The following is an 18,000-nucleotide window of genomic DNA, read 5'->3' as shown; positions in this document are numbered from 1 at the left end:
TAATGGGTAAGGCAAAAAAAAAAAAAAGACATGCCTGCGTATCACAGAAGAGCACTGAAGTACTTGAAATAAACTGCAGAAGTTCCAAAGCAGACCTGACCAAAAACCAACACCACACACACAAGAACCTTTTTTTTTTTTTTTCCTAAATTTCAGCAGCAGATTTCATCTATCCAAAGGTAGAGATTAGAGAGGAGCTTCAGTGTCTCCTAACACCCATGACTTGGAAGGCTGAAGGACTAACTTCACATAGTCATTATTAAAACTCATGTCTTAAAATAGACTGTGAAGTGGTAAAGGAAGACTGAGACGTATCAAAAAGGCATAGAGAGCTGTTCTGTCTGAAGAGTTACACAGCTCCTCCATTCTCCACATAAACTGCTCATACTTTAATTTTCAATATTGCTTCTGCATCCATGTGGAAAACAGTTTCCTCAATATATGGGAGGAGAAGGGAAGACAAACTGGCTACATACAAACTTTTAAAATCTAAAACTATCAATATTTTGACTCTTCATGTAATCAGATTTGTAATTAAATTTCAGGAGTCCATTTCAAGATCTGAAGCATATTGAAAAAAACTGATACCTACAGCCAGGAAAGCCAAAAATATCAACAGCATGCACTACCACTGTATATCTCCAAGCTGACAGCAGAACAAACCAGTTCATGATCTCAAGGTTCAGCCACAATAACTCCATAGCCCTGACAATGTAGTGAATTTAAAATTATTCTGAGCAATATTTAATTTTTCAATTTCCTTCAGTAAAAAAGTGCAGGACTCTTGAGCATGTTAATTCCCTCAAGTTCCAAGAGATCACCATACATATTTACAAAAGGATTACTGTTTGTATTAGGTTATATCTTTCCTCTTGATTTTCAAAAAAAGTAGCTGATTAAAGAGAAAATTAAGTATCTAAGCAGGTCACCTACTACCTTTTCAACCTTGTATACTGAAGAACAGTACCATCTTGATTAAGTTACAAATTTTATACAACATCCACAGAAGGGAAGAAGTCAGCATAAGTAACATGGCATTACTCTAGCATAAGCATTCATTACGTCTTAAAGCAGAAGGGGGTGGGGGGAATAAATGTTTCCAAAAATCAGGTTGATTTACAGCTTCCTGCAGAAGCCTGCTGTAAAATTCTTCTGACCCCAAACAGCTGAAGATGAACAGCTACGTTACTAATTGAGGAAGAAACTGTTCATAGCTACGCGAAGACGTTACTGGATTGGTTTCAAGCTTAACTGTAGATGTTGACAAGTGATTATAGCCACATCCACCAACTTAGATGACTTCAACATGGAAATAAAGGAGTGAATTGACTTAAGGTATAAGATATACCAAATGCTTTCCAGGAAGTTTTTCTTCTCAGATACAACTAAGCACACAGAAAGCACATGAAGCCTCTACTCTGCCTAAAGAAGAGTTGACTATATGGGCTCAGGTCTTTTTAAGTAGAATTCTGGGTGAAAACATGTTTTCACTTGCTTGGTAAAGACACTTGCGATTATTTTTAGAAGAAGGATGGGAGCTGCCTTCTCCAGATTTTCAGAATGGGAAGAGGAGACTTGAGGTTCATCACTGTTTCACTTCCCAAAAAGCCTTCCTAAAATATCCAGAACATACAAACTACACTGAAGAGAATCCCAATGGACTCAGTAACACTGAGCTTTTTATAATAGCCATTAAAAGACTAAACACATAAATACAATATGGTGCTTTTAAAGTTTCCTTCATAATTCTGTTCTTCAAAGTAGTAATTTACTAACAAACAGTATCTTTTCATACAAAATATAAAAAAGATATCAAGGTTATTACAAAATGAACGGAGACCTTTAGTTTCTCAAAGCAAAGCAATCTGTTCAGCAGTCGGGTACTAAGAATTTGTTGAAAGTGATTTTTTTGTGTTTTCTAGTCAAAATAATCAAAATACCCAAGAAAATATGGGCAACCACTTCAAAAGTAGTGCCTCTAAAGGCTCTCAAGCAGAATGTAAGTTTAATCAACATACCAAGAATTAAGTAACAAAAAAAGTTAAGAGGACTCCTTTGGCTCCTTCAGCAATTAGTGCATTAACACTTTCCAGGAACCACAAAAAGAGTAGAGCAAATATTCACCAAAATAAAAGAATAGAAGATGATGTTGCAGATTTCTGACAAGGACACCAATGTGAAGAGTCAAAACCGAGATACTCAATCACTTAATTGCAATTCTGAAACAAAACTGTTAATTATTCCCCAGTAAAATACTCCAGAGTATCACCTAAAAGCACACTAATCTTTTTAGGTCTGAATAATTACATGCCAATACAAACCAGGTTATAAACTCCTAAGAGAAGAGCCTCTATGCATCCACTGCTCTGCAAATCTCTGCTGGCTGAGACAGCAAGATAGCACCACATCAATTCTGGTAGAAACTGCAGCGTAAATCGTAGCAGTTGTTCGTCACCACTGCGATAGAACTCAAAGAGCTGATGGCAAACTGGCTCCAGAAGCTGAAATATAAATTACAATTGTGAATGAATAAAACATTACAAGAAACTGCAATTTTGCATGGATCAATCCTTTGGACAAAACTGTAAACTGATAAATGTTACATTTTAGCTATTAGGGAGTGACTGATGAAATAACTGCCCAAGTTACCTTATACACTTTTCATCCCTTATAACATACTTTCAGATAATAAAAGTAGAGCCTTCCATCCCATGTGAAAAAAGAATTCCAATGGCTCCTTTCTCTCATTTTTGCCTCTCTTCCTCCAGCCTCAAAGGCATAAATAGAGGATATTTGTTATCACCACACCTCATACCATGCCCTCAATATCTCTAATATACAGGAAAAGTACCTGAACAAAAGGTCTTGCTATTCTAGAGCTCAACAGTGTACACATAAATTGTTCAAAGTTTTTACCCACAAAGTGAGAAAAGCAACATAACACTCAAATTCAAAGTATTAGAATAACTTAGTATACAGCAGAATTAGTTCACTTTTCCACTCTCATTAAAATCTTCTAGAAACTTCAATGTATTTATAGGTTTGAGGCAGAAATGGGAAGTCTCAAGAGTAATTTTACTATCTAATTTGTTAAGCTGATATAAATGGAAGTAATGCATTGAACTGGAAGTAATACATTGAGTCAGAACAAGCTAAAAAAAGATGTAAAAACAATTAAGCAATCAGCTTGCACTGTGTTTCTGGATTTAATGAACATTCTTGTGCTACCACCTACCTCTGCTAGAGGATGAAACAGTGTTAACCATCATGTGTCAATGTATGAAAGTTATATTTTTATTTTGTCACCTAGATAGGAGATTTCCTAACCCAAGTGGAAAATACTGTCAAAACCAGTAGGCACTTTTGAAGTCAGACGAACTGGACACTGAACTCTCAAGCAAAAACTCAAAAGCTCAGAAATACTTTTTGGCAGCAAACACAGCACACCATCGATAGGAGTTTGGAACTGTAAAAGGATTTATTCTAAAAAAAAGAAAAAAAAAGTGGGGTAGGGAAAGGAAAAAGGAGATTTTTAATTAAATCTTCTAAATAATTTCTTTGCAAGTAATAACCTATAGGAGGACCCTATCACCTAAGAAACTACTTCCTGAAAAAGAATCTAGGCAGTTGATGCATTTATATTAGCGAACTTCACAAAATGAAATCTGAGATTCCAGCTATTTAGAATTCATTTTATCAGCTCCAGCTAGTATATAAAAAAGCAATACATAAAATTTGACATTCTCCAACTGCAAATCTCTGAAAGACATGATTCAAATGTAACATAACTAAAGGACTAGTTTTGCTACCTTGTTTCTTATCTCCAAGGTTTAACATTCTTAACAGTTCATCTACATGACTCACAGTAATAGACTCTAAATTCATTTCAAAACCAGGAATGTTCGGGCTAGTAATAGACCTTCACTGAAACGTATTCCTGCACAAAACCTTCAAAAGCTTCAACCTGAAACTGATGGAATCCAAACCAGACATGCATTTTAGAGCATTTTAGAGTTTGCACTGAGAAAAGATACCGATTAGAATTGCCACTGCACTGCAGTTCAGAAATCAAAGTATTATACAACACCTTTCTGAAAATCCTTAAAAAATTGAATATAGATATGTACTTTACTGCTAGTAACATGCAGATCACATTTTCCATTTTATTCTAACGACAGCATTCAGTTCTCCTGCTATTTGTCTAGGCCACACCTTCAGTTTTTCAACAGAGCAAGCTTTCAAAAAAGTAAGAAACCCATTCTTCTGTATTTCCCTCCCTTTATTGCAGCAAAGGAGGCACCATCACCAGAAGAGCGTGGCAGAAAAAAAATCTGCTTGCTTTCCTAAGGTTTCCCCCCTGACCACATGGAAAGTGGAGTCAACATTTCTTACCTCCCAAAGTTACTTCTGAACCCAAAGGATCTTAGCAGGTTAAGTTCTTTTTAAGAAGTAATTTGGGACAATCTGATCTATTCAAAAAAAGACGAACTTTTAGCTTCTGGCAGATACAGCTTCTCTTTGGAAAAATCATTTGTGAAAAATCTACAGCAAAGGCAAAAAAATCATGCCAAGCTAAACTAGTCATCAGTTTTAAGAGCAGAATATCAAAGATCCTTCTAGAAAACTTCACCAGCAAAAGTGCTTTTCATCTTCAGCTTACATATTTCACACAATTTGCATGCTTCCTTTAATGAAGTATCAGTTCAGAATGATGTGCTTGAACTTTAAAAGGCACATAAATAGCTATGACAGGTATCCATGATCACATTGTTATCTCAGTTGAGACAGCTTTATATCAGCACGTTTAAATGCGTAATCAGTACAAAACCAGATCTGCTTCCTCAAAATGCCACCACATGCTATAACCTAATATGAAAACGCACTAGTGATTGTTGCTGTTTCAAGATATTATTTTACGCTAATACAGTTCTAAAAGGTATCTCGACTGAAACAATTTTTAATGCTCGAACAGAACAATATCCAAGCAATTTCATTCCTCTTCCTTTTAAGCTGCATCCAAATACGTTAGACACTCCAAACACTTTCTGTTTCCTAATGCAAATGACTACATGGCTACTATCTAAAAGGACAGCAATAGTGCTTTAGGTAGAAAGCAAGAAATCTTGAATTTGTGAAGAAATAAGCCTCAGAATTTTTTTTTTTTTTTTTTTTTTTACTGTTGGACTCTTCAGTCAATTAAAAGTCCTTTAAATCTTCACATCTGCTGAAGACTCTCCTTATATTGAATTACATTTTTCACCTATTCGTGGCCCAGGAAGCTCAAAAGTAACTAACCAAGTCTTTACTAACAAAGCTACTATGAATTGGGTATTTCTTTGCTATAGCAAACAAGTAGTTCATTTATCTCAAACTGATTATTAAATTTTTTGAAAAGCAAACTAAAAAACCCCACATGAAAAGCAAACATGAACCAGCAGGAAAACGCAGTCACAGATGCAAATACACATAGTTACTCTCCAAATGCTTAAAAAAAAGAACACATCCATCCCCCAAAACGAGATTAATCATGATTTTAAGGTACAGATACTTATTATATTAGAAGTACATATATTCAAAGGTATACAGATGGGGTTGTTTGTCTGTTTTTAATCTCAGCAGCATTTGTAGTGTTCACACATTAATCCTTCCCCTTTGCATTACATACATGAGATAAGGGACAGCACACATCCTACACTGTAAAGCAAGTTGTCATTACACAACACAGCTAATACACCTCAAATAACAGTTGAAAGAAATTTCTTGTCTTTTTAACTGCTAGTTTATAAGTATTTTCACAATGTGGAAAGCTCCAAGTAGCCCTTTCCACAAAGTGACAGCTACACGGAGAACAGTCCAAATAAAGATTTTAAGACTGTTCTCCCAAGGCAGCACAACACTCAGTGTCAGCACTGGCTTTTCATTTCAATTTAAAGTCTAACAGGGAAATCTTTGATACCTTGCCCCCAGAATAATCCCAACAACCCTCTCAAGCAGAACTTGCAGGGCCTTGACCAGCCTGCTACTAAGGTCCTTGAGAAACCTAGTGATAGTCAGAAGTAGTAAGAAATCAAAGAACATATGGAAGTTATCAGTTTGGCTATCAACATGGAGACACATCAGATTAATTTACATGTTGATACACATTCTGAAGACCAGACAGGCTTGACTCAGTACTTGGAATGACTCAGAATGTCTCTGAGCAGCAAAATAAAATTACATTTCTTTGCTGGACAACCTGTGAGTTTCTCTACCAGCATTCTCTCTAAAAACTTGTATACTGAAAGCATTTTATCCTCTGACTACAACTGGCACCATCTCAAACTTTGGAAAGGCTCCTCATGCTGGATCTTTTCAGAAGAGGAATTAAGGACTTGGTGCAATTTTAAAAAAATACACAAAGGTTTGCTGGATGGTAGAAAGTGAGACAATACAGTTAACAAGACACAACTAAAACCAGCTCAGTATGTTCTCAACTCACCTGGCACTTTAAAACAAGTGCAGTCATGGGGTACAGAACCATTCCTGGCACAGATGCAGAGCAAACCTGCCGCCTTTCCCCCTAATTTTGCCATCATTTCAGCAAGGGTACATCCACTGTATAAATGCATATATTTATATTGTATGTATTTAAAACAACGACAAAAAACCTAAAACCTAAGCAATGACTTAAAAGAATTGCAAATCTATCTAACACTGTTCTCTTGGGTTGTAATAGACAAGCTTCTGATAGCTATAGATTCACATTCAAGTGATAGTGAATTACAGAAAGAATTCTGTCAGTCTCAAACATCTTTTCAATTCCTTAACATATTTCTCAATTCTATACCCAAGTGCTGAAGCCCATGAGTATGATCTACAAGCTTAGCTATGATCAGTAAGTTACAAAACTTATGAATTGTTTCCATGGTAGTATGTCATTGCTAAGAACAAACATTTTGACGCAGACTCTTCACATAGTACTGTGGTTCATGTAGTTAGAACACAATTAGCTAGCACGCAAGGTCTTATTTTATTCTGCTGGTGTTACGTCAGATGTTTTATGTGAGAGATTCAATATACTTACGTCACTCTGTGGCTCCTGAATTACTTTGTAAAGAGATGAAATCAAAGCACTCTTGTCTTTCAAGTTTGTAGCATAGCTGGATATAGATGCTTCTGGCAGTGTCTGAAATAAAAATATTATAACTATTAGAAAAAGCAATTTTTATCATTAAAATATAACAGCTATTTCAACAACAATTTTCGATTACAAGTCACTATTTATCATTTTACTATAAACTAAAACTTGTTTCACAAAGAAATTCTTACTATGGAAATCACCATGTTTTCAGGACAACAAATTTGTCAGGAGACACACTGAATTTTATCATTTTGCAGACAGTTTCATACAGATTGTAATGACAGTGGATGGGAAATAGATAAAACCCAAGAGTTTCACAAGTGCAATGCCAGTGAAATTTCATGGTGAAATTTCAGTACTGTGGAACTTAGCAGTTTGCAGGTTCATACTTTCAGTTTTCTCAAGATTGGCTGTACACAGCTAATGAACATTATTACAGGATATAGTATTAGTCTGAAAGAGCAGAAATTCCAGTTGACGTGAACAGCTCTTCTCTAACACTAAACAGATTTTCTACCAGTACTTAGAAGGGTAAAAATCTAATCTTTTTAACAACCCTTTGGAAGCTGTACATTTGAACTTACTATTCATAGCTCTTACAGTACTTCTTATCTGCAGTCCTTCAAAGGAGATAATGCTCCATTATACAGATAGGAAAACACATTCCCATTGTATCTAAGCAGACCAGGAGCAAAATCTATGGTCAAGTCTAGTCTGTACTCAAATCAACAAGGCCACTCATCTGTGATACACATTTTCACTGCTCTGTATCAGGAAGTATGTAATCCCAAAGAGGACAAGGAAAAAAATCCTTTCAAGCAGACATTTGCATATATCATATTACCTCAGCAAAATCCAAGATTACTAGTTTTCTTCATTTTCTACAGCAATCAAGCACTCTTACATACTGCTCCAGCTATGATTCAAACACTACTGGTTAAATATCTGAGAGTATATTACCTTGAACTCTGATAACCACTCCTCCACAACCCCAGTATCCACAGCTAGCATCTTCCAACATCCGTTCCAAAACCTTCTGCCTGAAAGAATAAGCAAACACAGTTTGTGAAAACTACGTAGTCACTGCATTAAACAGATGATGAGAATTAAGTCCCTGTGAATATTTAAAGAATCTTATCATGCTTTTACTTGTTAACATTTCACATGCTGACATCACTTTGAACTTTTATTCTACCTCACTTATGCAAGCTGCTCGAAGCATTAAGCATGGGAGTCTTCACATACAGCAGTTTAATAAATTCCAAATATGTATTGCGTGGGAAGCTCAGTAAGTCAAAGATTTGCAGAAATGGCATTTTGAAAACAGAAAATATTACCTTCTCAATTTCAATTTATGTTTCAGCTTACAGAACTTGAGAGAAAACTGTATAGTCTCACTGTAGAGAAATGACTGTTTAGGTTTTTCCTCGTCAACTGCTATTCTTAACTTGGAAAAGGTCACTGAAATAAAGACTAATGGAAAACCTTTCAATCCTCCCCCATCGTGGCAACTGCAAGACAATGAGCCTGCTGCCTGAGCATGCAGCCTAAGATGGACTCCCCTGTCCAACATCCTGCACAACCTCAGACAGAGTAAGATCATCAGTACTAAGACCTGAACACAGGAGATGCAGAGTGGCTTTTGAAACTCATTTCTGATTTCTGTTAATTTTTGAGAAAAGACTTAAAAACAACTGCCCTTTGGAATGACTTACTCTGAAACAGAGAGCAATATATCACTAAGATCCAGAACTATTAAAAGTTAAGAGAGCTTGCTGTGGGGGATGCTCTAGGCACAGGTAAACTATTCAACAATACACATTAGCATACCCAACTTGTGACCATGGATTTCAAACAATGACAAAATTAAACACGTGCCTGAGGAAAAAATTAACACTTACTTGGCAAAATGTTCAGTTATGTGAGATATCCCATCAAGTTTAAAACTGCTATCTTAAAATTAGTTAGGAAGTACTGATACCCAAGTATGGGCTTGTTGATGAATGACAAGTAGGGAGAAGAGAGGAAAGGAAGAATTGCCTTGTATAACACAAATACAAATATTTTGTTCTGAAATCCAGACTATAGTGAAATATATCCAGAGAATTTTAAGAAGCCTAAAGGCAGAAGAACCAGACATGATAATAGTGAGAGCTCACTATAACCCTCCAAAGCAAGGGGGAAGAAATTACTTAAGTAAGGCTTTACTTAAAGAGAAAGCAACCAAAATCTTTCCATGCATAGAACATGGTTGTGAGGAAATGACTATTCAGACATGCACAGCAAAAGGAATAAAATTGAACAGGCTGTCTAGCAACTTCTTGAATCATTTTAAATACAGAATAATAGCATAAGCAGCCAGAGATTTCTGCCCTCCTCACTAGTACCAGCATTAAATAAATGACCTGGTCAGGTGAAACCATGGGGAACCAGGTAGGACAATCTGCTCTTACAACCCCAGAAAGATAGGCAAGTCTGCACAAAGCATACAAGAACAGTGCTTTCAAAGGATGGAAGGGCAACAAGGAAGGGCTAAGGAATTATCAGCTGCACAGAGCTTCATTAGTGAAGATGGGTAATGGGACAGAGCTCACCCTCAGCATGTTTGCAGATAACACAAAATCAGGAGGAGAGGCTGGTACACCCAGAGGGGTGCTGCTGTTCACAGGGACATCAACAGACAGGAGACGTGAGCCAATGCATGAATTTCAGGAAGTTTAAAGGGCAACACCAAGTCCTGCACCTGGGGACAAACCACCCCAGGCACCAGCACACACAGGGACCAGAGAGCTGGAAAGCACCTTTGCAGAAAAAGCCTGGAGGGTCTTCATGAACAAGGGGAACATGAGCCAGCCACACACACCCTTGCAGCAAAGACAGCCAACAGCCCCCAGATCACCAGCAGGTCAAAGGAGGTGATCCTTCCCTGTGCTCCGCCCTGGTGAGATACATTTGGAGCACAGGGCTGCCCAGCACAACAGACACTTGGACATACTGGAGAGAGTTTGGCAAAGGGCCACAAAGCTGATGGACAAACTGGAGCATCTCTAACATGAGGAGAGGCTGAGAGAGCTGGGACTGTTCAGTCTGGAGAAGAGAAGGCTCACAGTGATATTATGAATGTAGATAATTACCCGAGGGAAGGGAGTAAAGAAGATAGAGCCAGGCTCTTCTCACTCCAGTCAGTATTATCCTGTGACAGGACAAGAGGCAACAGGCACAAATTGAAATACACTATAAAAGGGTTTAAATGTAATTTCATGTAAGCATTATTGAACACTGCAACAGGTTACCCAGAGTGGCTGAGGAGTCTTCATCCTTGGAGATATTCAAAACCTATTGGACAAGATCCTGAGCAACCTGTTCCAATTTTCACTACTTTGAGCAAGAGGCTGGACTTCATAATGTCCAGAAGTCCACTGAAACCTCATCCATTCTGTCATCCTGTATCAACAAAGAAATAGGAAGGATTGTCATGAAGTAAACTCATCTAGCTAAATACCAACTCTTTCTGACGAGCACTGATGGTCTCTAAAGGTATAATGATGACAATACGGATTACTGGCCTTTGAATGGTATAGGTTGTGTGTCAAACCCTGCTGTGAAGTGAGGCTTTTAAGGATAATACTGTGTGCTAACAAACACAAAGGCTGGTCCTACTACAATTATTGTAGCAAGGACCTCATCAGTTCCTACAGAATCACACAATTCGCTAATCCTACTTTCATTCCTGTGAAGGCAGACAAAGGCTTTTGCAATGTCTCATGCTTCAGTAGGGTTGATAATAGTAACCATTCCCTGCTGAGCCCCATTAATAGCACAAATGCCTGTGCTAATATTGAATGTCCAAAGCAAGAAACCCATGATTTAAGTGTCCAGAGGAGTCCTGGATACTCCAGTCCATAGCTGACACCACATTTATCAGAGATATGCATTTTTTCACCTATTTCTACTGATCCATCAAGCATTTGATTCTATGATTCTGTGATTATTTTCAGATTAAAGGCTCCCAGAGAACGACACAGGATTCATTTGACCAGTAAAAACAGTAAGAGCATCCTTGGCTGGCGTCATTCATTGAACTAAGGACAATACTTCAAGCTTTTATGACTGTGGATTTGAATGCAAGTCTTTTTTTTGGGAAAAGCATGAACTTTTGAAATGAAATCTATAAAAAGTTGAACTAAAAGAAACAGAACAAAGTTTTTGCTGATCAGGCCTTTGATTTTTAAAGTAACACAGGCATTCCATTGAGAGTTAAGGCAGTTCAGATGCACAGAAGATAGACTGTCCTTATTTTACCTTCATGCATTAAAAAATGCACATACCCTTCCAAGTACACTGTTTAACCTCAAGCATGTATGCATCCACAGCAATACACATTTAAGTGTCACAAATAAGAAATCTAATTTTATAATTGTTTTCCTTGAAGCCAAAGATTAAGATTATCTGTTAGGCTGGTCTCTCCCTAGAAGGGAAAAAAACCTCAATTCCACACATCAAGTATGTGGAATCTACTAAAACAGGCAGACAACCTACTGCTTTGCTGAGAATTGCCACATCTTGTGCTATACAATAGCATAAATATTAGAACAAGTTGGACTGCAACAATGTATGGACCAAGTCCACAAATCCAAGACTGTTCTAAACAAAGGATTAACAGATTTCAGTTAACAATACTATTTTTTCTGAAGCCCATAGAAAGTTCACAAAAAGTAACTCTGAAATGGAATTTTTAACACAACGTAGGCCAAAATAAGACCTAATTTATAGCATCTGTTAACCTTTTACAGAAAAAAAAAAATCCCAAATGTATTAAAAAAGCATGTCTTAATTACAGCTCCATTTGAGTGGATTCAACTGCAAAATACAGGCCACTGTAAGCATTAGATGCCCTAGTCACTATGGAATTAAAGCAACATAAAGTGGATAAAGTAAATACATGCTACTTTGAAAAAAAGTTGTAATTGAGAATGTACTTTATAAATACCAAAACTGTAATGAAAATTCAAACAATACAGTAAGCACTACACAGCAATTCCCCCAAAAAAAGTCTTGTTTTAAGGTATATCAGCATGTAATTCCCTTTGAACAGACTTTTTTCCTTGGTTTCTTCCTCTTAAGTCCCTGCAGAGCCAGATGAGTGGAGTTTGAGAATTTCTTTAAATACAAATTGCTTTTGTCCCCACAAATCAAACAATACTTTGACTAAAACTGCTGAGCAGCTTCGAATGTCCCAATGCTCCTCATTCCAAGAGATTAAGAGGCAGAGTCATTTGGATGTCCTGATGGAAGACAGTTGCAGGCAAAGAGGAAGAAGTCCTAAAGATTCAAATGATACCACAAAATGTGATGGATCTCAGTAACAGTCAGGTTGTCATATCTCTGTTGAACTTTTATTAGACCCACTTATATTCCTAGCTTATATCATACATAAAGTAAAGCAACTTTAGGTGACACTCTTTCATCGCAGGTCTTATCACATTACTTCATACATTTGCCACTTGATGAAAGCATACATAGCTACTGCAGCCCCGCTAACACACGGCAAATTTATCTGTGTGTTTATGCCTTGCGAGTTAAAAGCACTTTGGAGTATTTTCCACAAGACTCTCAACTTGGATTAGCAGCAAGAAATATGATTTATACTAAACAATAATTAACAATCAAGCTTTCCTAGTAGAACATCTATTTCAAGTAAGCATACATAAAGCCATACAGCCCTTCCGGATCTCTAACATTGGAATCCTGGGACATATGCAACTTGAGCTCTAATATCAACAAGAGGAGAATAAGTCTAACTTACATTCCACTCAAAGTCTGCAATCCATTTTGATATAGCTTGAGGTGAGACTGTTCTCTGGATCTGTTCCCAAGTAACAAGCAGCCCGAGAGCTGTGAATTGATCTTGCTCTATTCTAATACTATAACAAAACTCTCTTTACATAGGAGATATGAATTTTTGCTTTGTTTCAAGATAAGTAGTACAACTGGAATAAGATATCAAGCAAGTTTATCTGACAAAAGTGAGTCTTGTTTAGAAAAGACTTCTACAAAGTCTCTACAAAGACCATTCCTTTTTCCATTACGGTGCAAATACAACAGGAACTTACTGTTTTTAATAGAGGGGGGAGAAAAAGTAGCTATGCACTGAGCTGGTGGTGAGCAAGCCAAGACAAATTAAGATGTATTCTCTGGCAAACTTACTAATGGAACCATCTACTTAATGGCTTCAGTTTTTCATACCTGTCACTCAAGACTTTTTAATACAATAATATCAAATCATAGCCTTGAATGAAGTCATGCACAACACATGCACATGTTGTTCTTTAAAAAGAAATTCTCACAATAGGTGGCTTTCCTATTCTTGAAAGCTACCCAGCCTTTGCAGAATTCATCCACAGAATGCATGTGTGTAAATGAAATCTGGTTTAAGTACAAGGAGGCTGGACTTGCATGAAGAATGAACTCTTGAGTTCTGCAGAACTGACCTTCTGGAACCACAATATTAGGCATTTGCTAGTGGAAGTCACAGAGCTGGAAAAAACAAAACCAGGAGCCAAAAACTGCTCAAGTCCCATCCTCTGGGAATTGCTGGAAGAGGAGGGAAAGTATATACTGTGTCCTTACCTAATCTGAAAAGTATCTGCTTGGAAGTTTGTACTATTTGCTAAGAAAAATTTTTTTAGCCTAAGGGAAACATGGGGCAGAAAGTTAAGATTTTTATGAACCATCAGCAAAATTTGTCAACTCATCCCAGAAGAGGAACAAAGTAAACTTGTGAGCAATTCTGTTAGGATGTACCAGACCCGTAAGAGATCAAGTCCATGTTGATCTTGTATTCTATAGTAGTTTGTATACAAAAGTAGGGAAGGGCCAATTAAGACTCAACTTTTCTTACCCTTTGTAGTAGGACAAGTAACATTAAAAACTTTTTAATCACTCTACATCATACATCAAGTTTACTTAAGGACTACAGTCTATACTTAAAATTCACATTACTGAACCCTTTTCTCTCCCAGCTTGTTTCAGAGACAAAGACACAGTCCTTGGTAAGCCTCAGAACAGGGAAGAGTACACAGGCAGGTGTATTCTTGAATAAATTGCCAAAGAAGAGAATGTATTTTCCTGATGGTAACGCACAAATCATTCTAGTGATACAGTGATCTGTTCATTTACTGTACAATTTTGAATATGGTCAAACTATCCTGTTCAGATACTTGTAGGTGCAGTAACGGGCAGCAAATCATTCAAAGTCTCTTGAGAAAAGAAACCGATGCTACTGAGTACTCCAAACAGCACTCTGGCAAGTTTCAGAAACCACAAAGGCCAGGTCTGACTTCTTGACATTTTTCAAACTTGCACAAAGAAACAAAAACCCCATTGTGCTAAGCCTGAAACAGTCACATGCTCTATTCAAATACACAATGAAGCAGTGCTCAAAGACTCAGTATCAAATATTCTCTGATAATTGCTATGTTCAGTGTAAAACCAGGCAGTGTTAACAAGATAACTACAGTGCACCAAGCATCACTGACTCAGGCTCAAACAAATTCCTAAAGTGACCGGCTGTCCCAGTCTGTAGGAAGACAAGCCGTCGGGGAAAAAGACCGGCCTGGTTAAACAGAGAACTTAGGCTAGAACTTAAGGAAAAAAAGAGAGCCTACTTGCTCTGGAAGAAGGGTCGGGTAACTTGGGAGGTCTATAGGGACGTGGCCAGGTCGTGTAGGGAGAAGATTAGAAGGGCCAAAGCTCAATTAGAGCTTGATTTGGCTGCTACAGTCAAAGATAACAAAAAAAGCTTTTACAAATACATCAACAGCAAAAGGAGGGTCAAGAAGAGCCTCCACCACTTGCTGAATGAGGAGGGTAGTGTAGTGTCAGGGGATGAGGAAAAGGCAGAGGTGCTCAATGCCTTCTTTGCCTCAGACTTTAATGTCAAGACCAGTTGTCCTCAGGAGACTCGGCCCCCAGAGCCTGAAGTTAGGGACAGGGGGCTGTGTGAACCTCCCATAACCCAGGAGGAGACGGTTAGTGACCTGCTGTGCCAGTTGGACACCCACAAGGCTATGGGCCCAGATGGGATTCACCCCAGAGTAATGAAGGAACTGGCAAATGAACTTGCCAAACCACTCTCTATTATCTACCAGCAGTCCTGGTTAACTGGAGAAGTTCCAGCTGACTGGAAATTAGCGAATGTAACGCCCATCTACAAGAAGGGTCGGAAGGACGATCCAGGGAACTAGAGGCCTGTCAGCCTGACCTCAGTGCCAGGCAAGGTGATGGAACAGATCATCCTGAGTGCCATTACACAGCACATGCAGGACAATCGGGGCATCGGGGCCAGCCAACATGGATTCATGAAAGGCAGGTCCTGCTCGACCAACCTGGTCTCCTTCTGTGACAAAGTGACCCGCTTAGTAGATGAGGGCAGGGCTGTGGATGCAGTCTATCTAGACTTCAGTAAGGCATTCGACACTGTCTCCCACAGCATCCTCCTGGACAAACTGGCTGCCCGGGGCTTGGATGGGTGGACTCTTCGATGGGTTAAAAACTGGCTGGATGGCCGAGCCCAGAGAGTGGTGGTGAATGGGGCAAAGTCCAACTGGCGGCTGGTCACTAGCGGTGTTCCCCAGGGCTCAGTTCTGGGGCCGGTGCTGTTCAATATCTTCATAGATGATCTAGACGTAGGGATTGAGTGCACCCTCAGTAAATTTGCAGATGACACCAAGCTGGGTAGCAGTGTCGATCTGCTGGAGGGTAGGAAGGCCCTACAGAGGGATCTGGACAGGTTGGATAGGCCGAGACCAACGGCATGAGGTTCAACAAGAACAAGTGCCAGGTCTTACACTTTGGCCACAATAACCCCATGCAGCTCTACAGGCTGGGGGAAGAGTAGTTAGAAAGCGGCCCAGCGGAAAGAGACCTGGGGGTGCTGATCGACAGCCGGCTAAACATGAGCCAGCAGTGTGCCCAGGTGGCCAAGAAGGCCAATGGCATCCTGGCCTCTATTAGGAATAGTGTAGCCAGCCAGTCTAGGGAAGTGATCGTCCCTCTGTACTTGGCACTGGTGAGGCCGCATCTTGAGTACTGTGTCCAGTTCTGGGCCCCGCACTTCAAGAAAGATGCTGAGGTGTTGGAGCGAGTCCAGAGGAGGGCGACCAAGCTGGTGAAGGCTCTGGAGGGTCTGACCTACAAGGAACAGCTGAGGGAGCTGGGGTTGTTTAGCCTGGAGAAGAGGAGGCTCAGAGGTGACCTTATTGCCATCTACAACTACCTGAAGGGAGTTTGTAGTGAAGTGGGAGTCGGCCTCTTCTCCCGGGCAACTAGCGATAGGACAAGAGGACACAGCCTCAAGCTTCGCCAGGGGAGGTTCAGGTTGGACATTAGGAAGAATTTCTTTTCAGAAAGGGTCATTAGACATTGGAATGGGCTGCCCAGTCACCATCTCTGGATGTGTTTAAGAAAAGACTGGACATGGCACTTAGTGCCATGGTCTAGTCAACAGGGTGGTGTCAGGGCAACGGTTGGACTCGATGATCCCTGAGGTCTCCTCCAACCTGGTTGATTCTGTGATTCTGTGAGATGGCTGTTCAGCATCTTCTAATGGGAGAACCAAAAAGCATTAGGTGAAACTATAGGTGACAGCCTTAAAACAAACAGGAGTTACCAAAGACAATGCAAAGGAAGTATGTGTTGAGTCCCAAGCCCAAGTACGTGAACTTTATACAAATGCACAGCAAAAAAAAAGCCTGGACACATTCCTGGAATAATCCATCCACAGCCACTAAATATATAAGCACTTCTTCCACTTCAGAAAGTTGAAGTCAGAAGTTGGTCCCCCCAAACACTCTTCCAGCTTCCCGTCAGTTCCTTTCTAGGCCTCTATTAACAGCCACAGTTAGACAGGAAATCTGGTCTGATTCAGTATGGTCATTAGCGCGGTCGTATTTACAATACGGTAGTGAACCTACACAAAGATAACTGTTTTGAACATGCTTGTTCCCAGTGATTTGTAAAAGTTACTGAACCTTACGGAACTGAAACTGCAGCCAATGTGAACTTCTTATTGCCAAGGGCATTTTTCAGTTTTGTTGCTCCCCCCCCCACTCCGTCAGTGCTAGAAGCAACCGCCTTATTTGCCGCTTACACTTTAGGTCACAATGTGGAACATCAGCCTTGAAGAGTCAGGGATCAATGGACTTTTCCATGACATAGTTTTAAATAAGATTTCCTGATCTTGTGCACATACGCTTCTTGAACAGTTCACACTTGGGATACAACAAAGTGATAGATATTTGCCCATCAAACAGAAAAGTCCTCCTGAATGATATCCATTACCAATTTTCAAAATTTTTGGCCTAATAATATTCAGCCACAGACGACAGACCTCAATTCAGTTTTGACAACAGTAAATAAGGAAAATAAATTAGTTACTCTAAAGAAAGCACGCATACATAAACTAGACTGTATAGAAACTATAAATGTCTTAAATGCAGTTGTTTCTTGTGCAGAGGATCCAGCACCATAGAATACTGATGCTTTGCAGCCCAGAAACCTATGTACTAATATTTGGCATATCAAACTATTACTCAGCCTTCTATAACCTTTCAATTCTGTCAACAGGGGAAAAAAAACCAAAACTACACCTACAGCTGAGGTCATAACACCATTTACAATGCTGGGAAATAGTCATATGGACACACATGACCCAAAACATTCATGATGAAAGCTTTCTAAAAAGTCTTGAGCAGAAGGTAGGATCCCTATAAGCATAGGCTTTTGAAGATTTTAATCCTGATCTATATTTGTTCAACTTCAGATTAGCAAATAACAATTACAAACCACTTTTGTACGCAACTAACCTTGTATTTGCCCTT

The 18,000-nt window shown here is 39.0% G+C and overlaps 1 protein-coding gene across 3 annotated transcripts in view; it reads right to left on the bottom strand.

The window, feature by feature from the left end:
- The window catches only part of HYCC1 (hyccin PI4KA lipid kinase complex subunit 1), a 51,390-nt gene that overhangs the window by 21,248 nt on the left and 12,142 nt on the right, over positions 1–18,000 (bottom strand). For all 3 annotated transcript variants that reach the window (XM_068405217.1, XM_068405216.1, XM_068405218.1), the window contains 3 exons: positions 8,081–8,160; positions 7,064–7,165; positions 2,322–2,501 (listed from right to left, as the gene is read on the bottom strand). In XM_068405217.1, coding sequence (XP_068261318.1) covers positions 2,322–2,501; positions 7,064–7,165; positions 8,081–8,131 — 333 coding nt within the window. In that variant the 5' untranslated portion in view covers positions 8,132–8,160. The remainder of the gene's footprint in view (positions 1–2,321; positions 2,502–7,063; positions 7,166–8,080; positions 8,161–18,000) is intronic.

Source organism: Nyctibius grandis, chromosome 7 (assembly GCF_013368605.1).
Source record: "Nyctibius grandis isolate bNycGra1 chromosome 7, bNycGra1.pri, whole genome shotgun sequence".
Lineage (NCBI taxonomy): Eukaryota > Metazoa > Chordata > Aves > Nyctibiiformes > Nyctibiidae > Nyctibius > Nyctibius grandis.
This window is presented reverse-complemented; position numbering and strand designations above follow the sequence as displayed.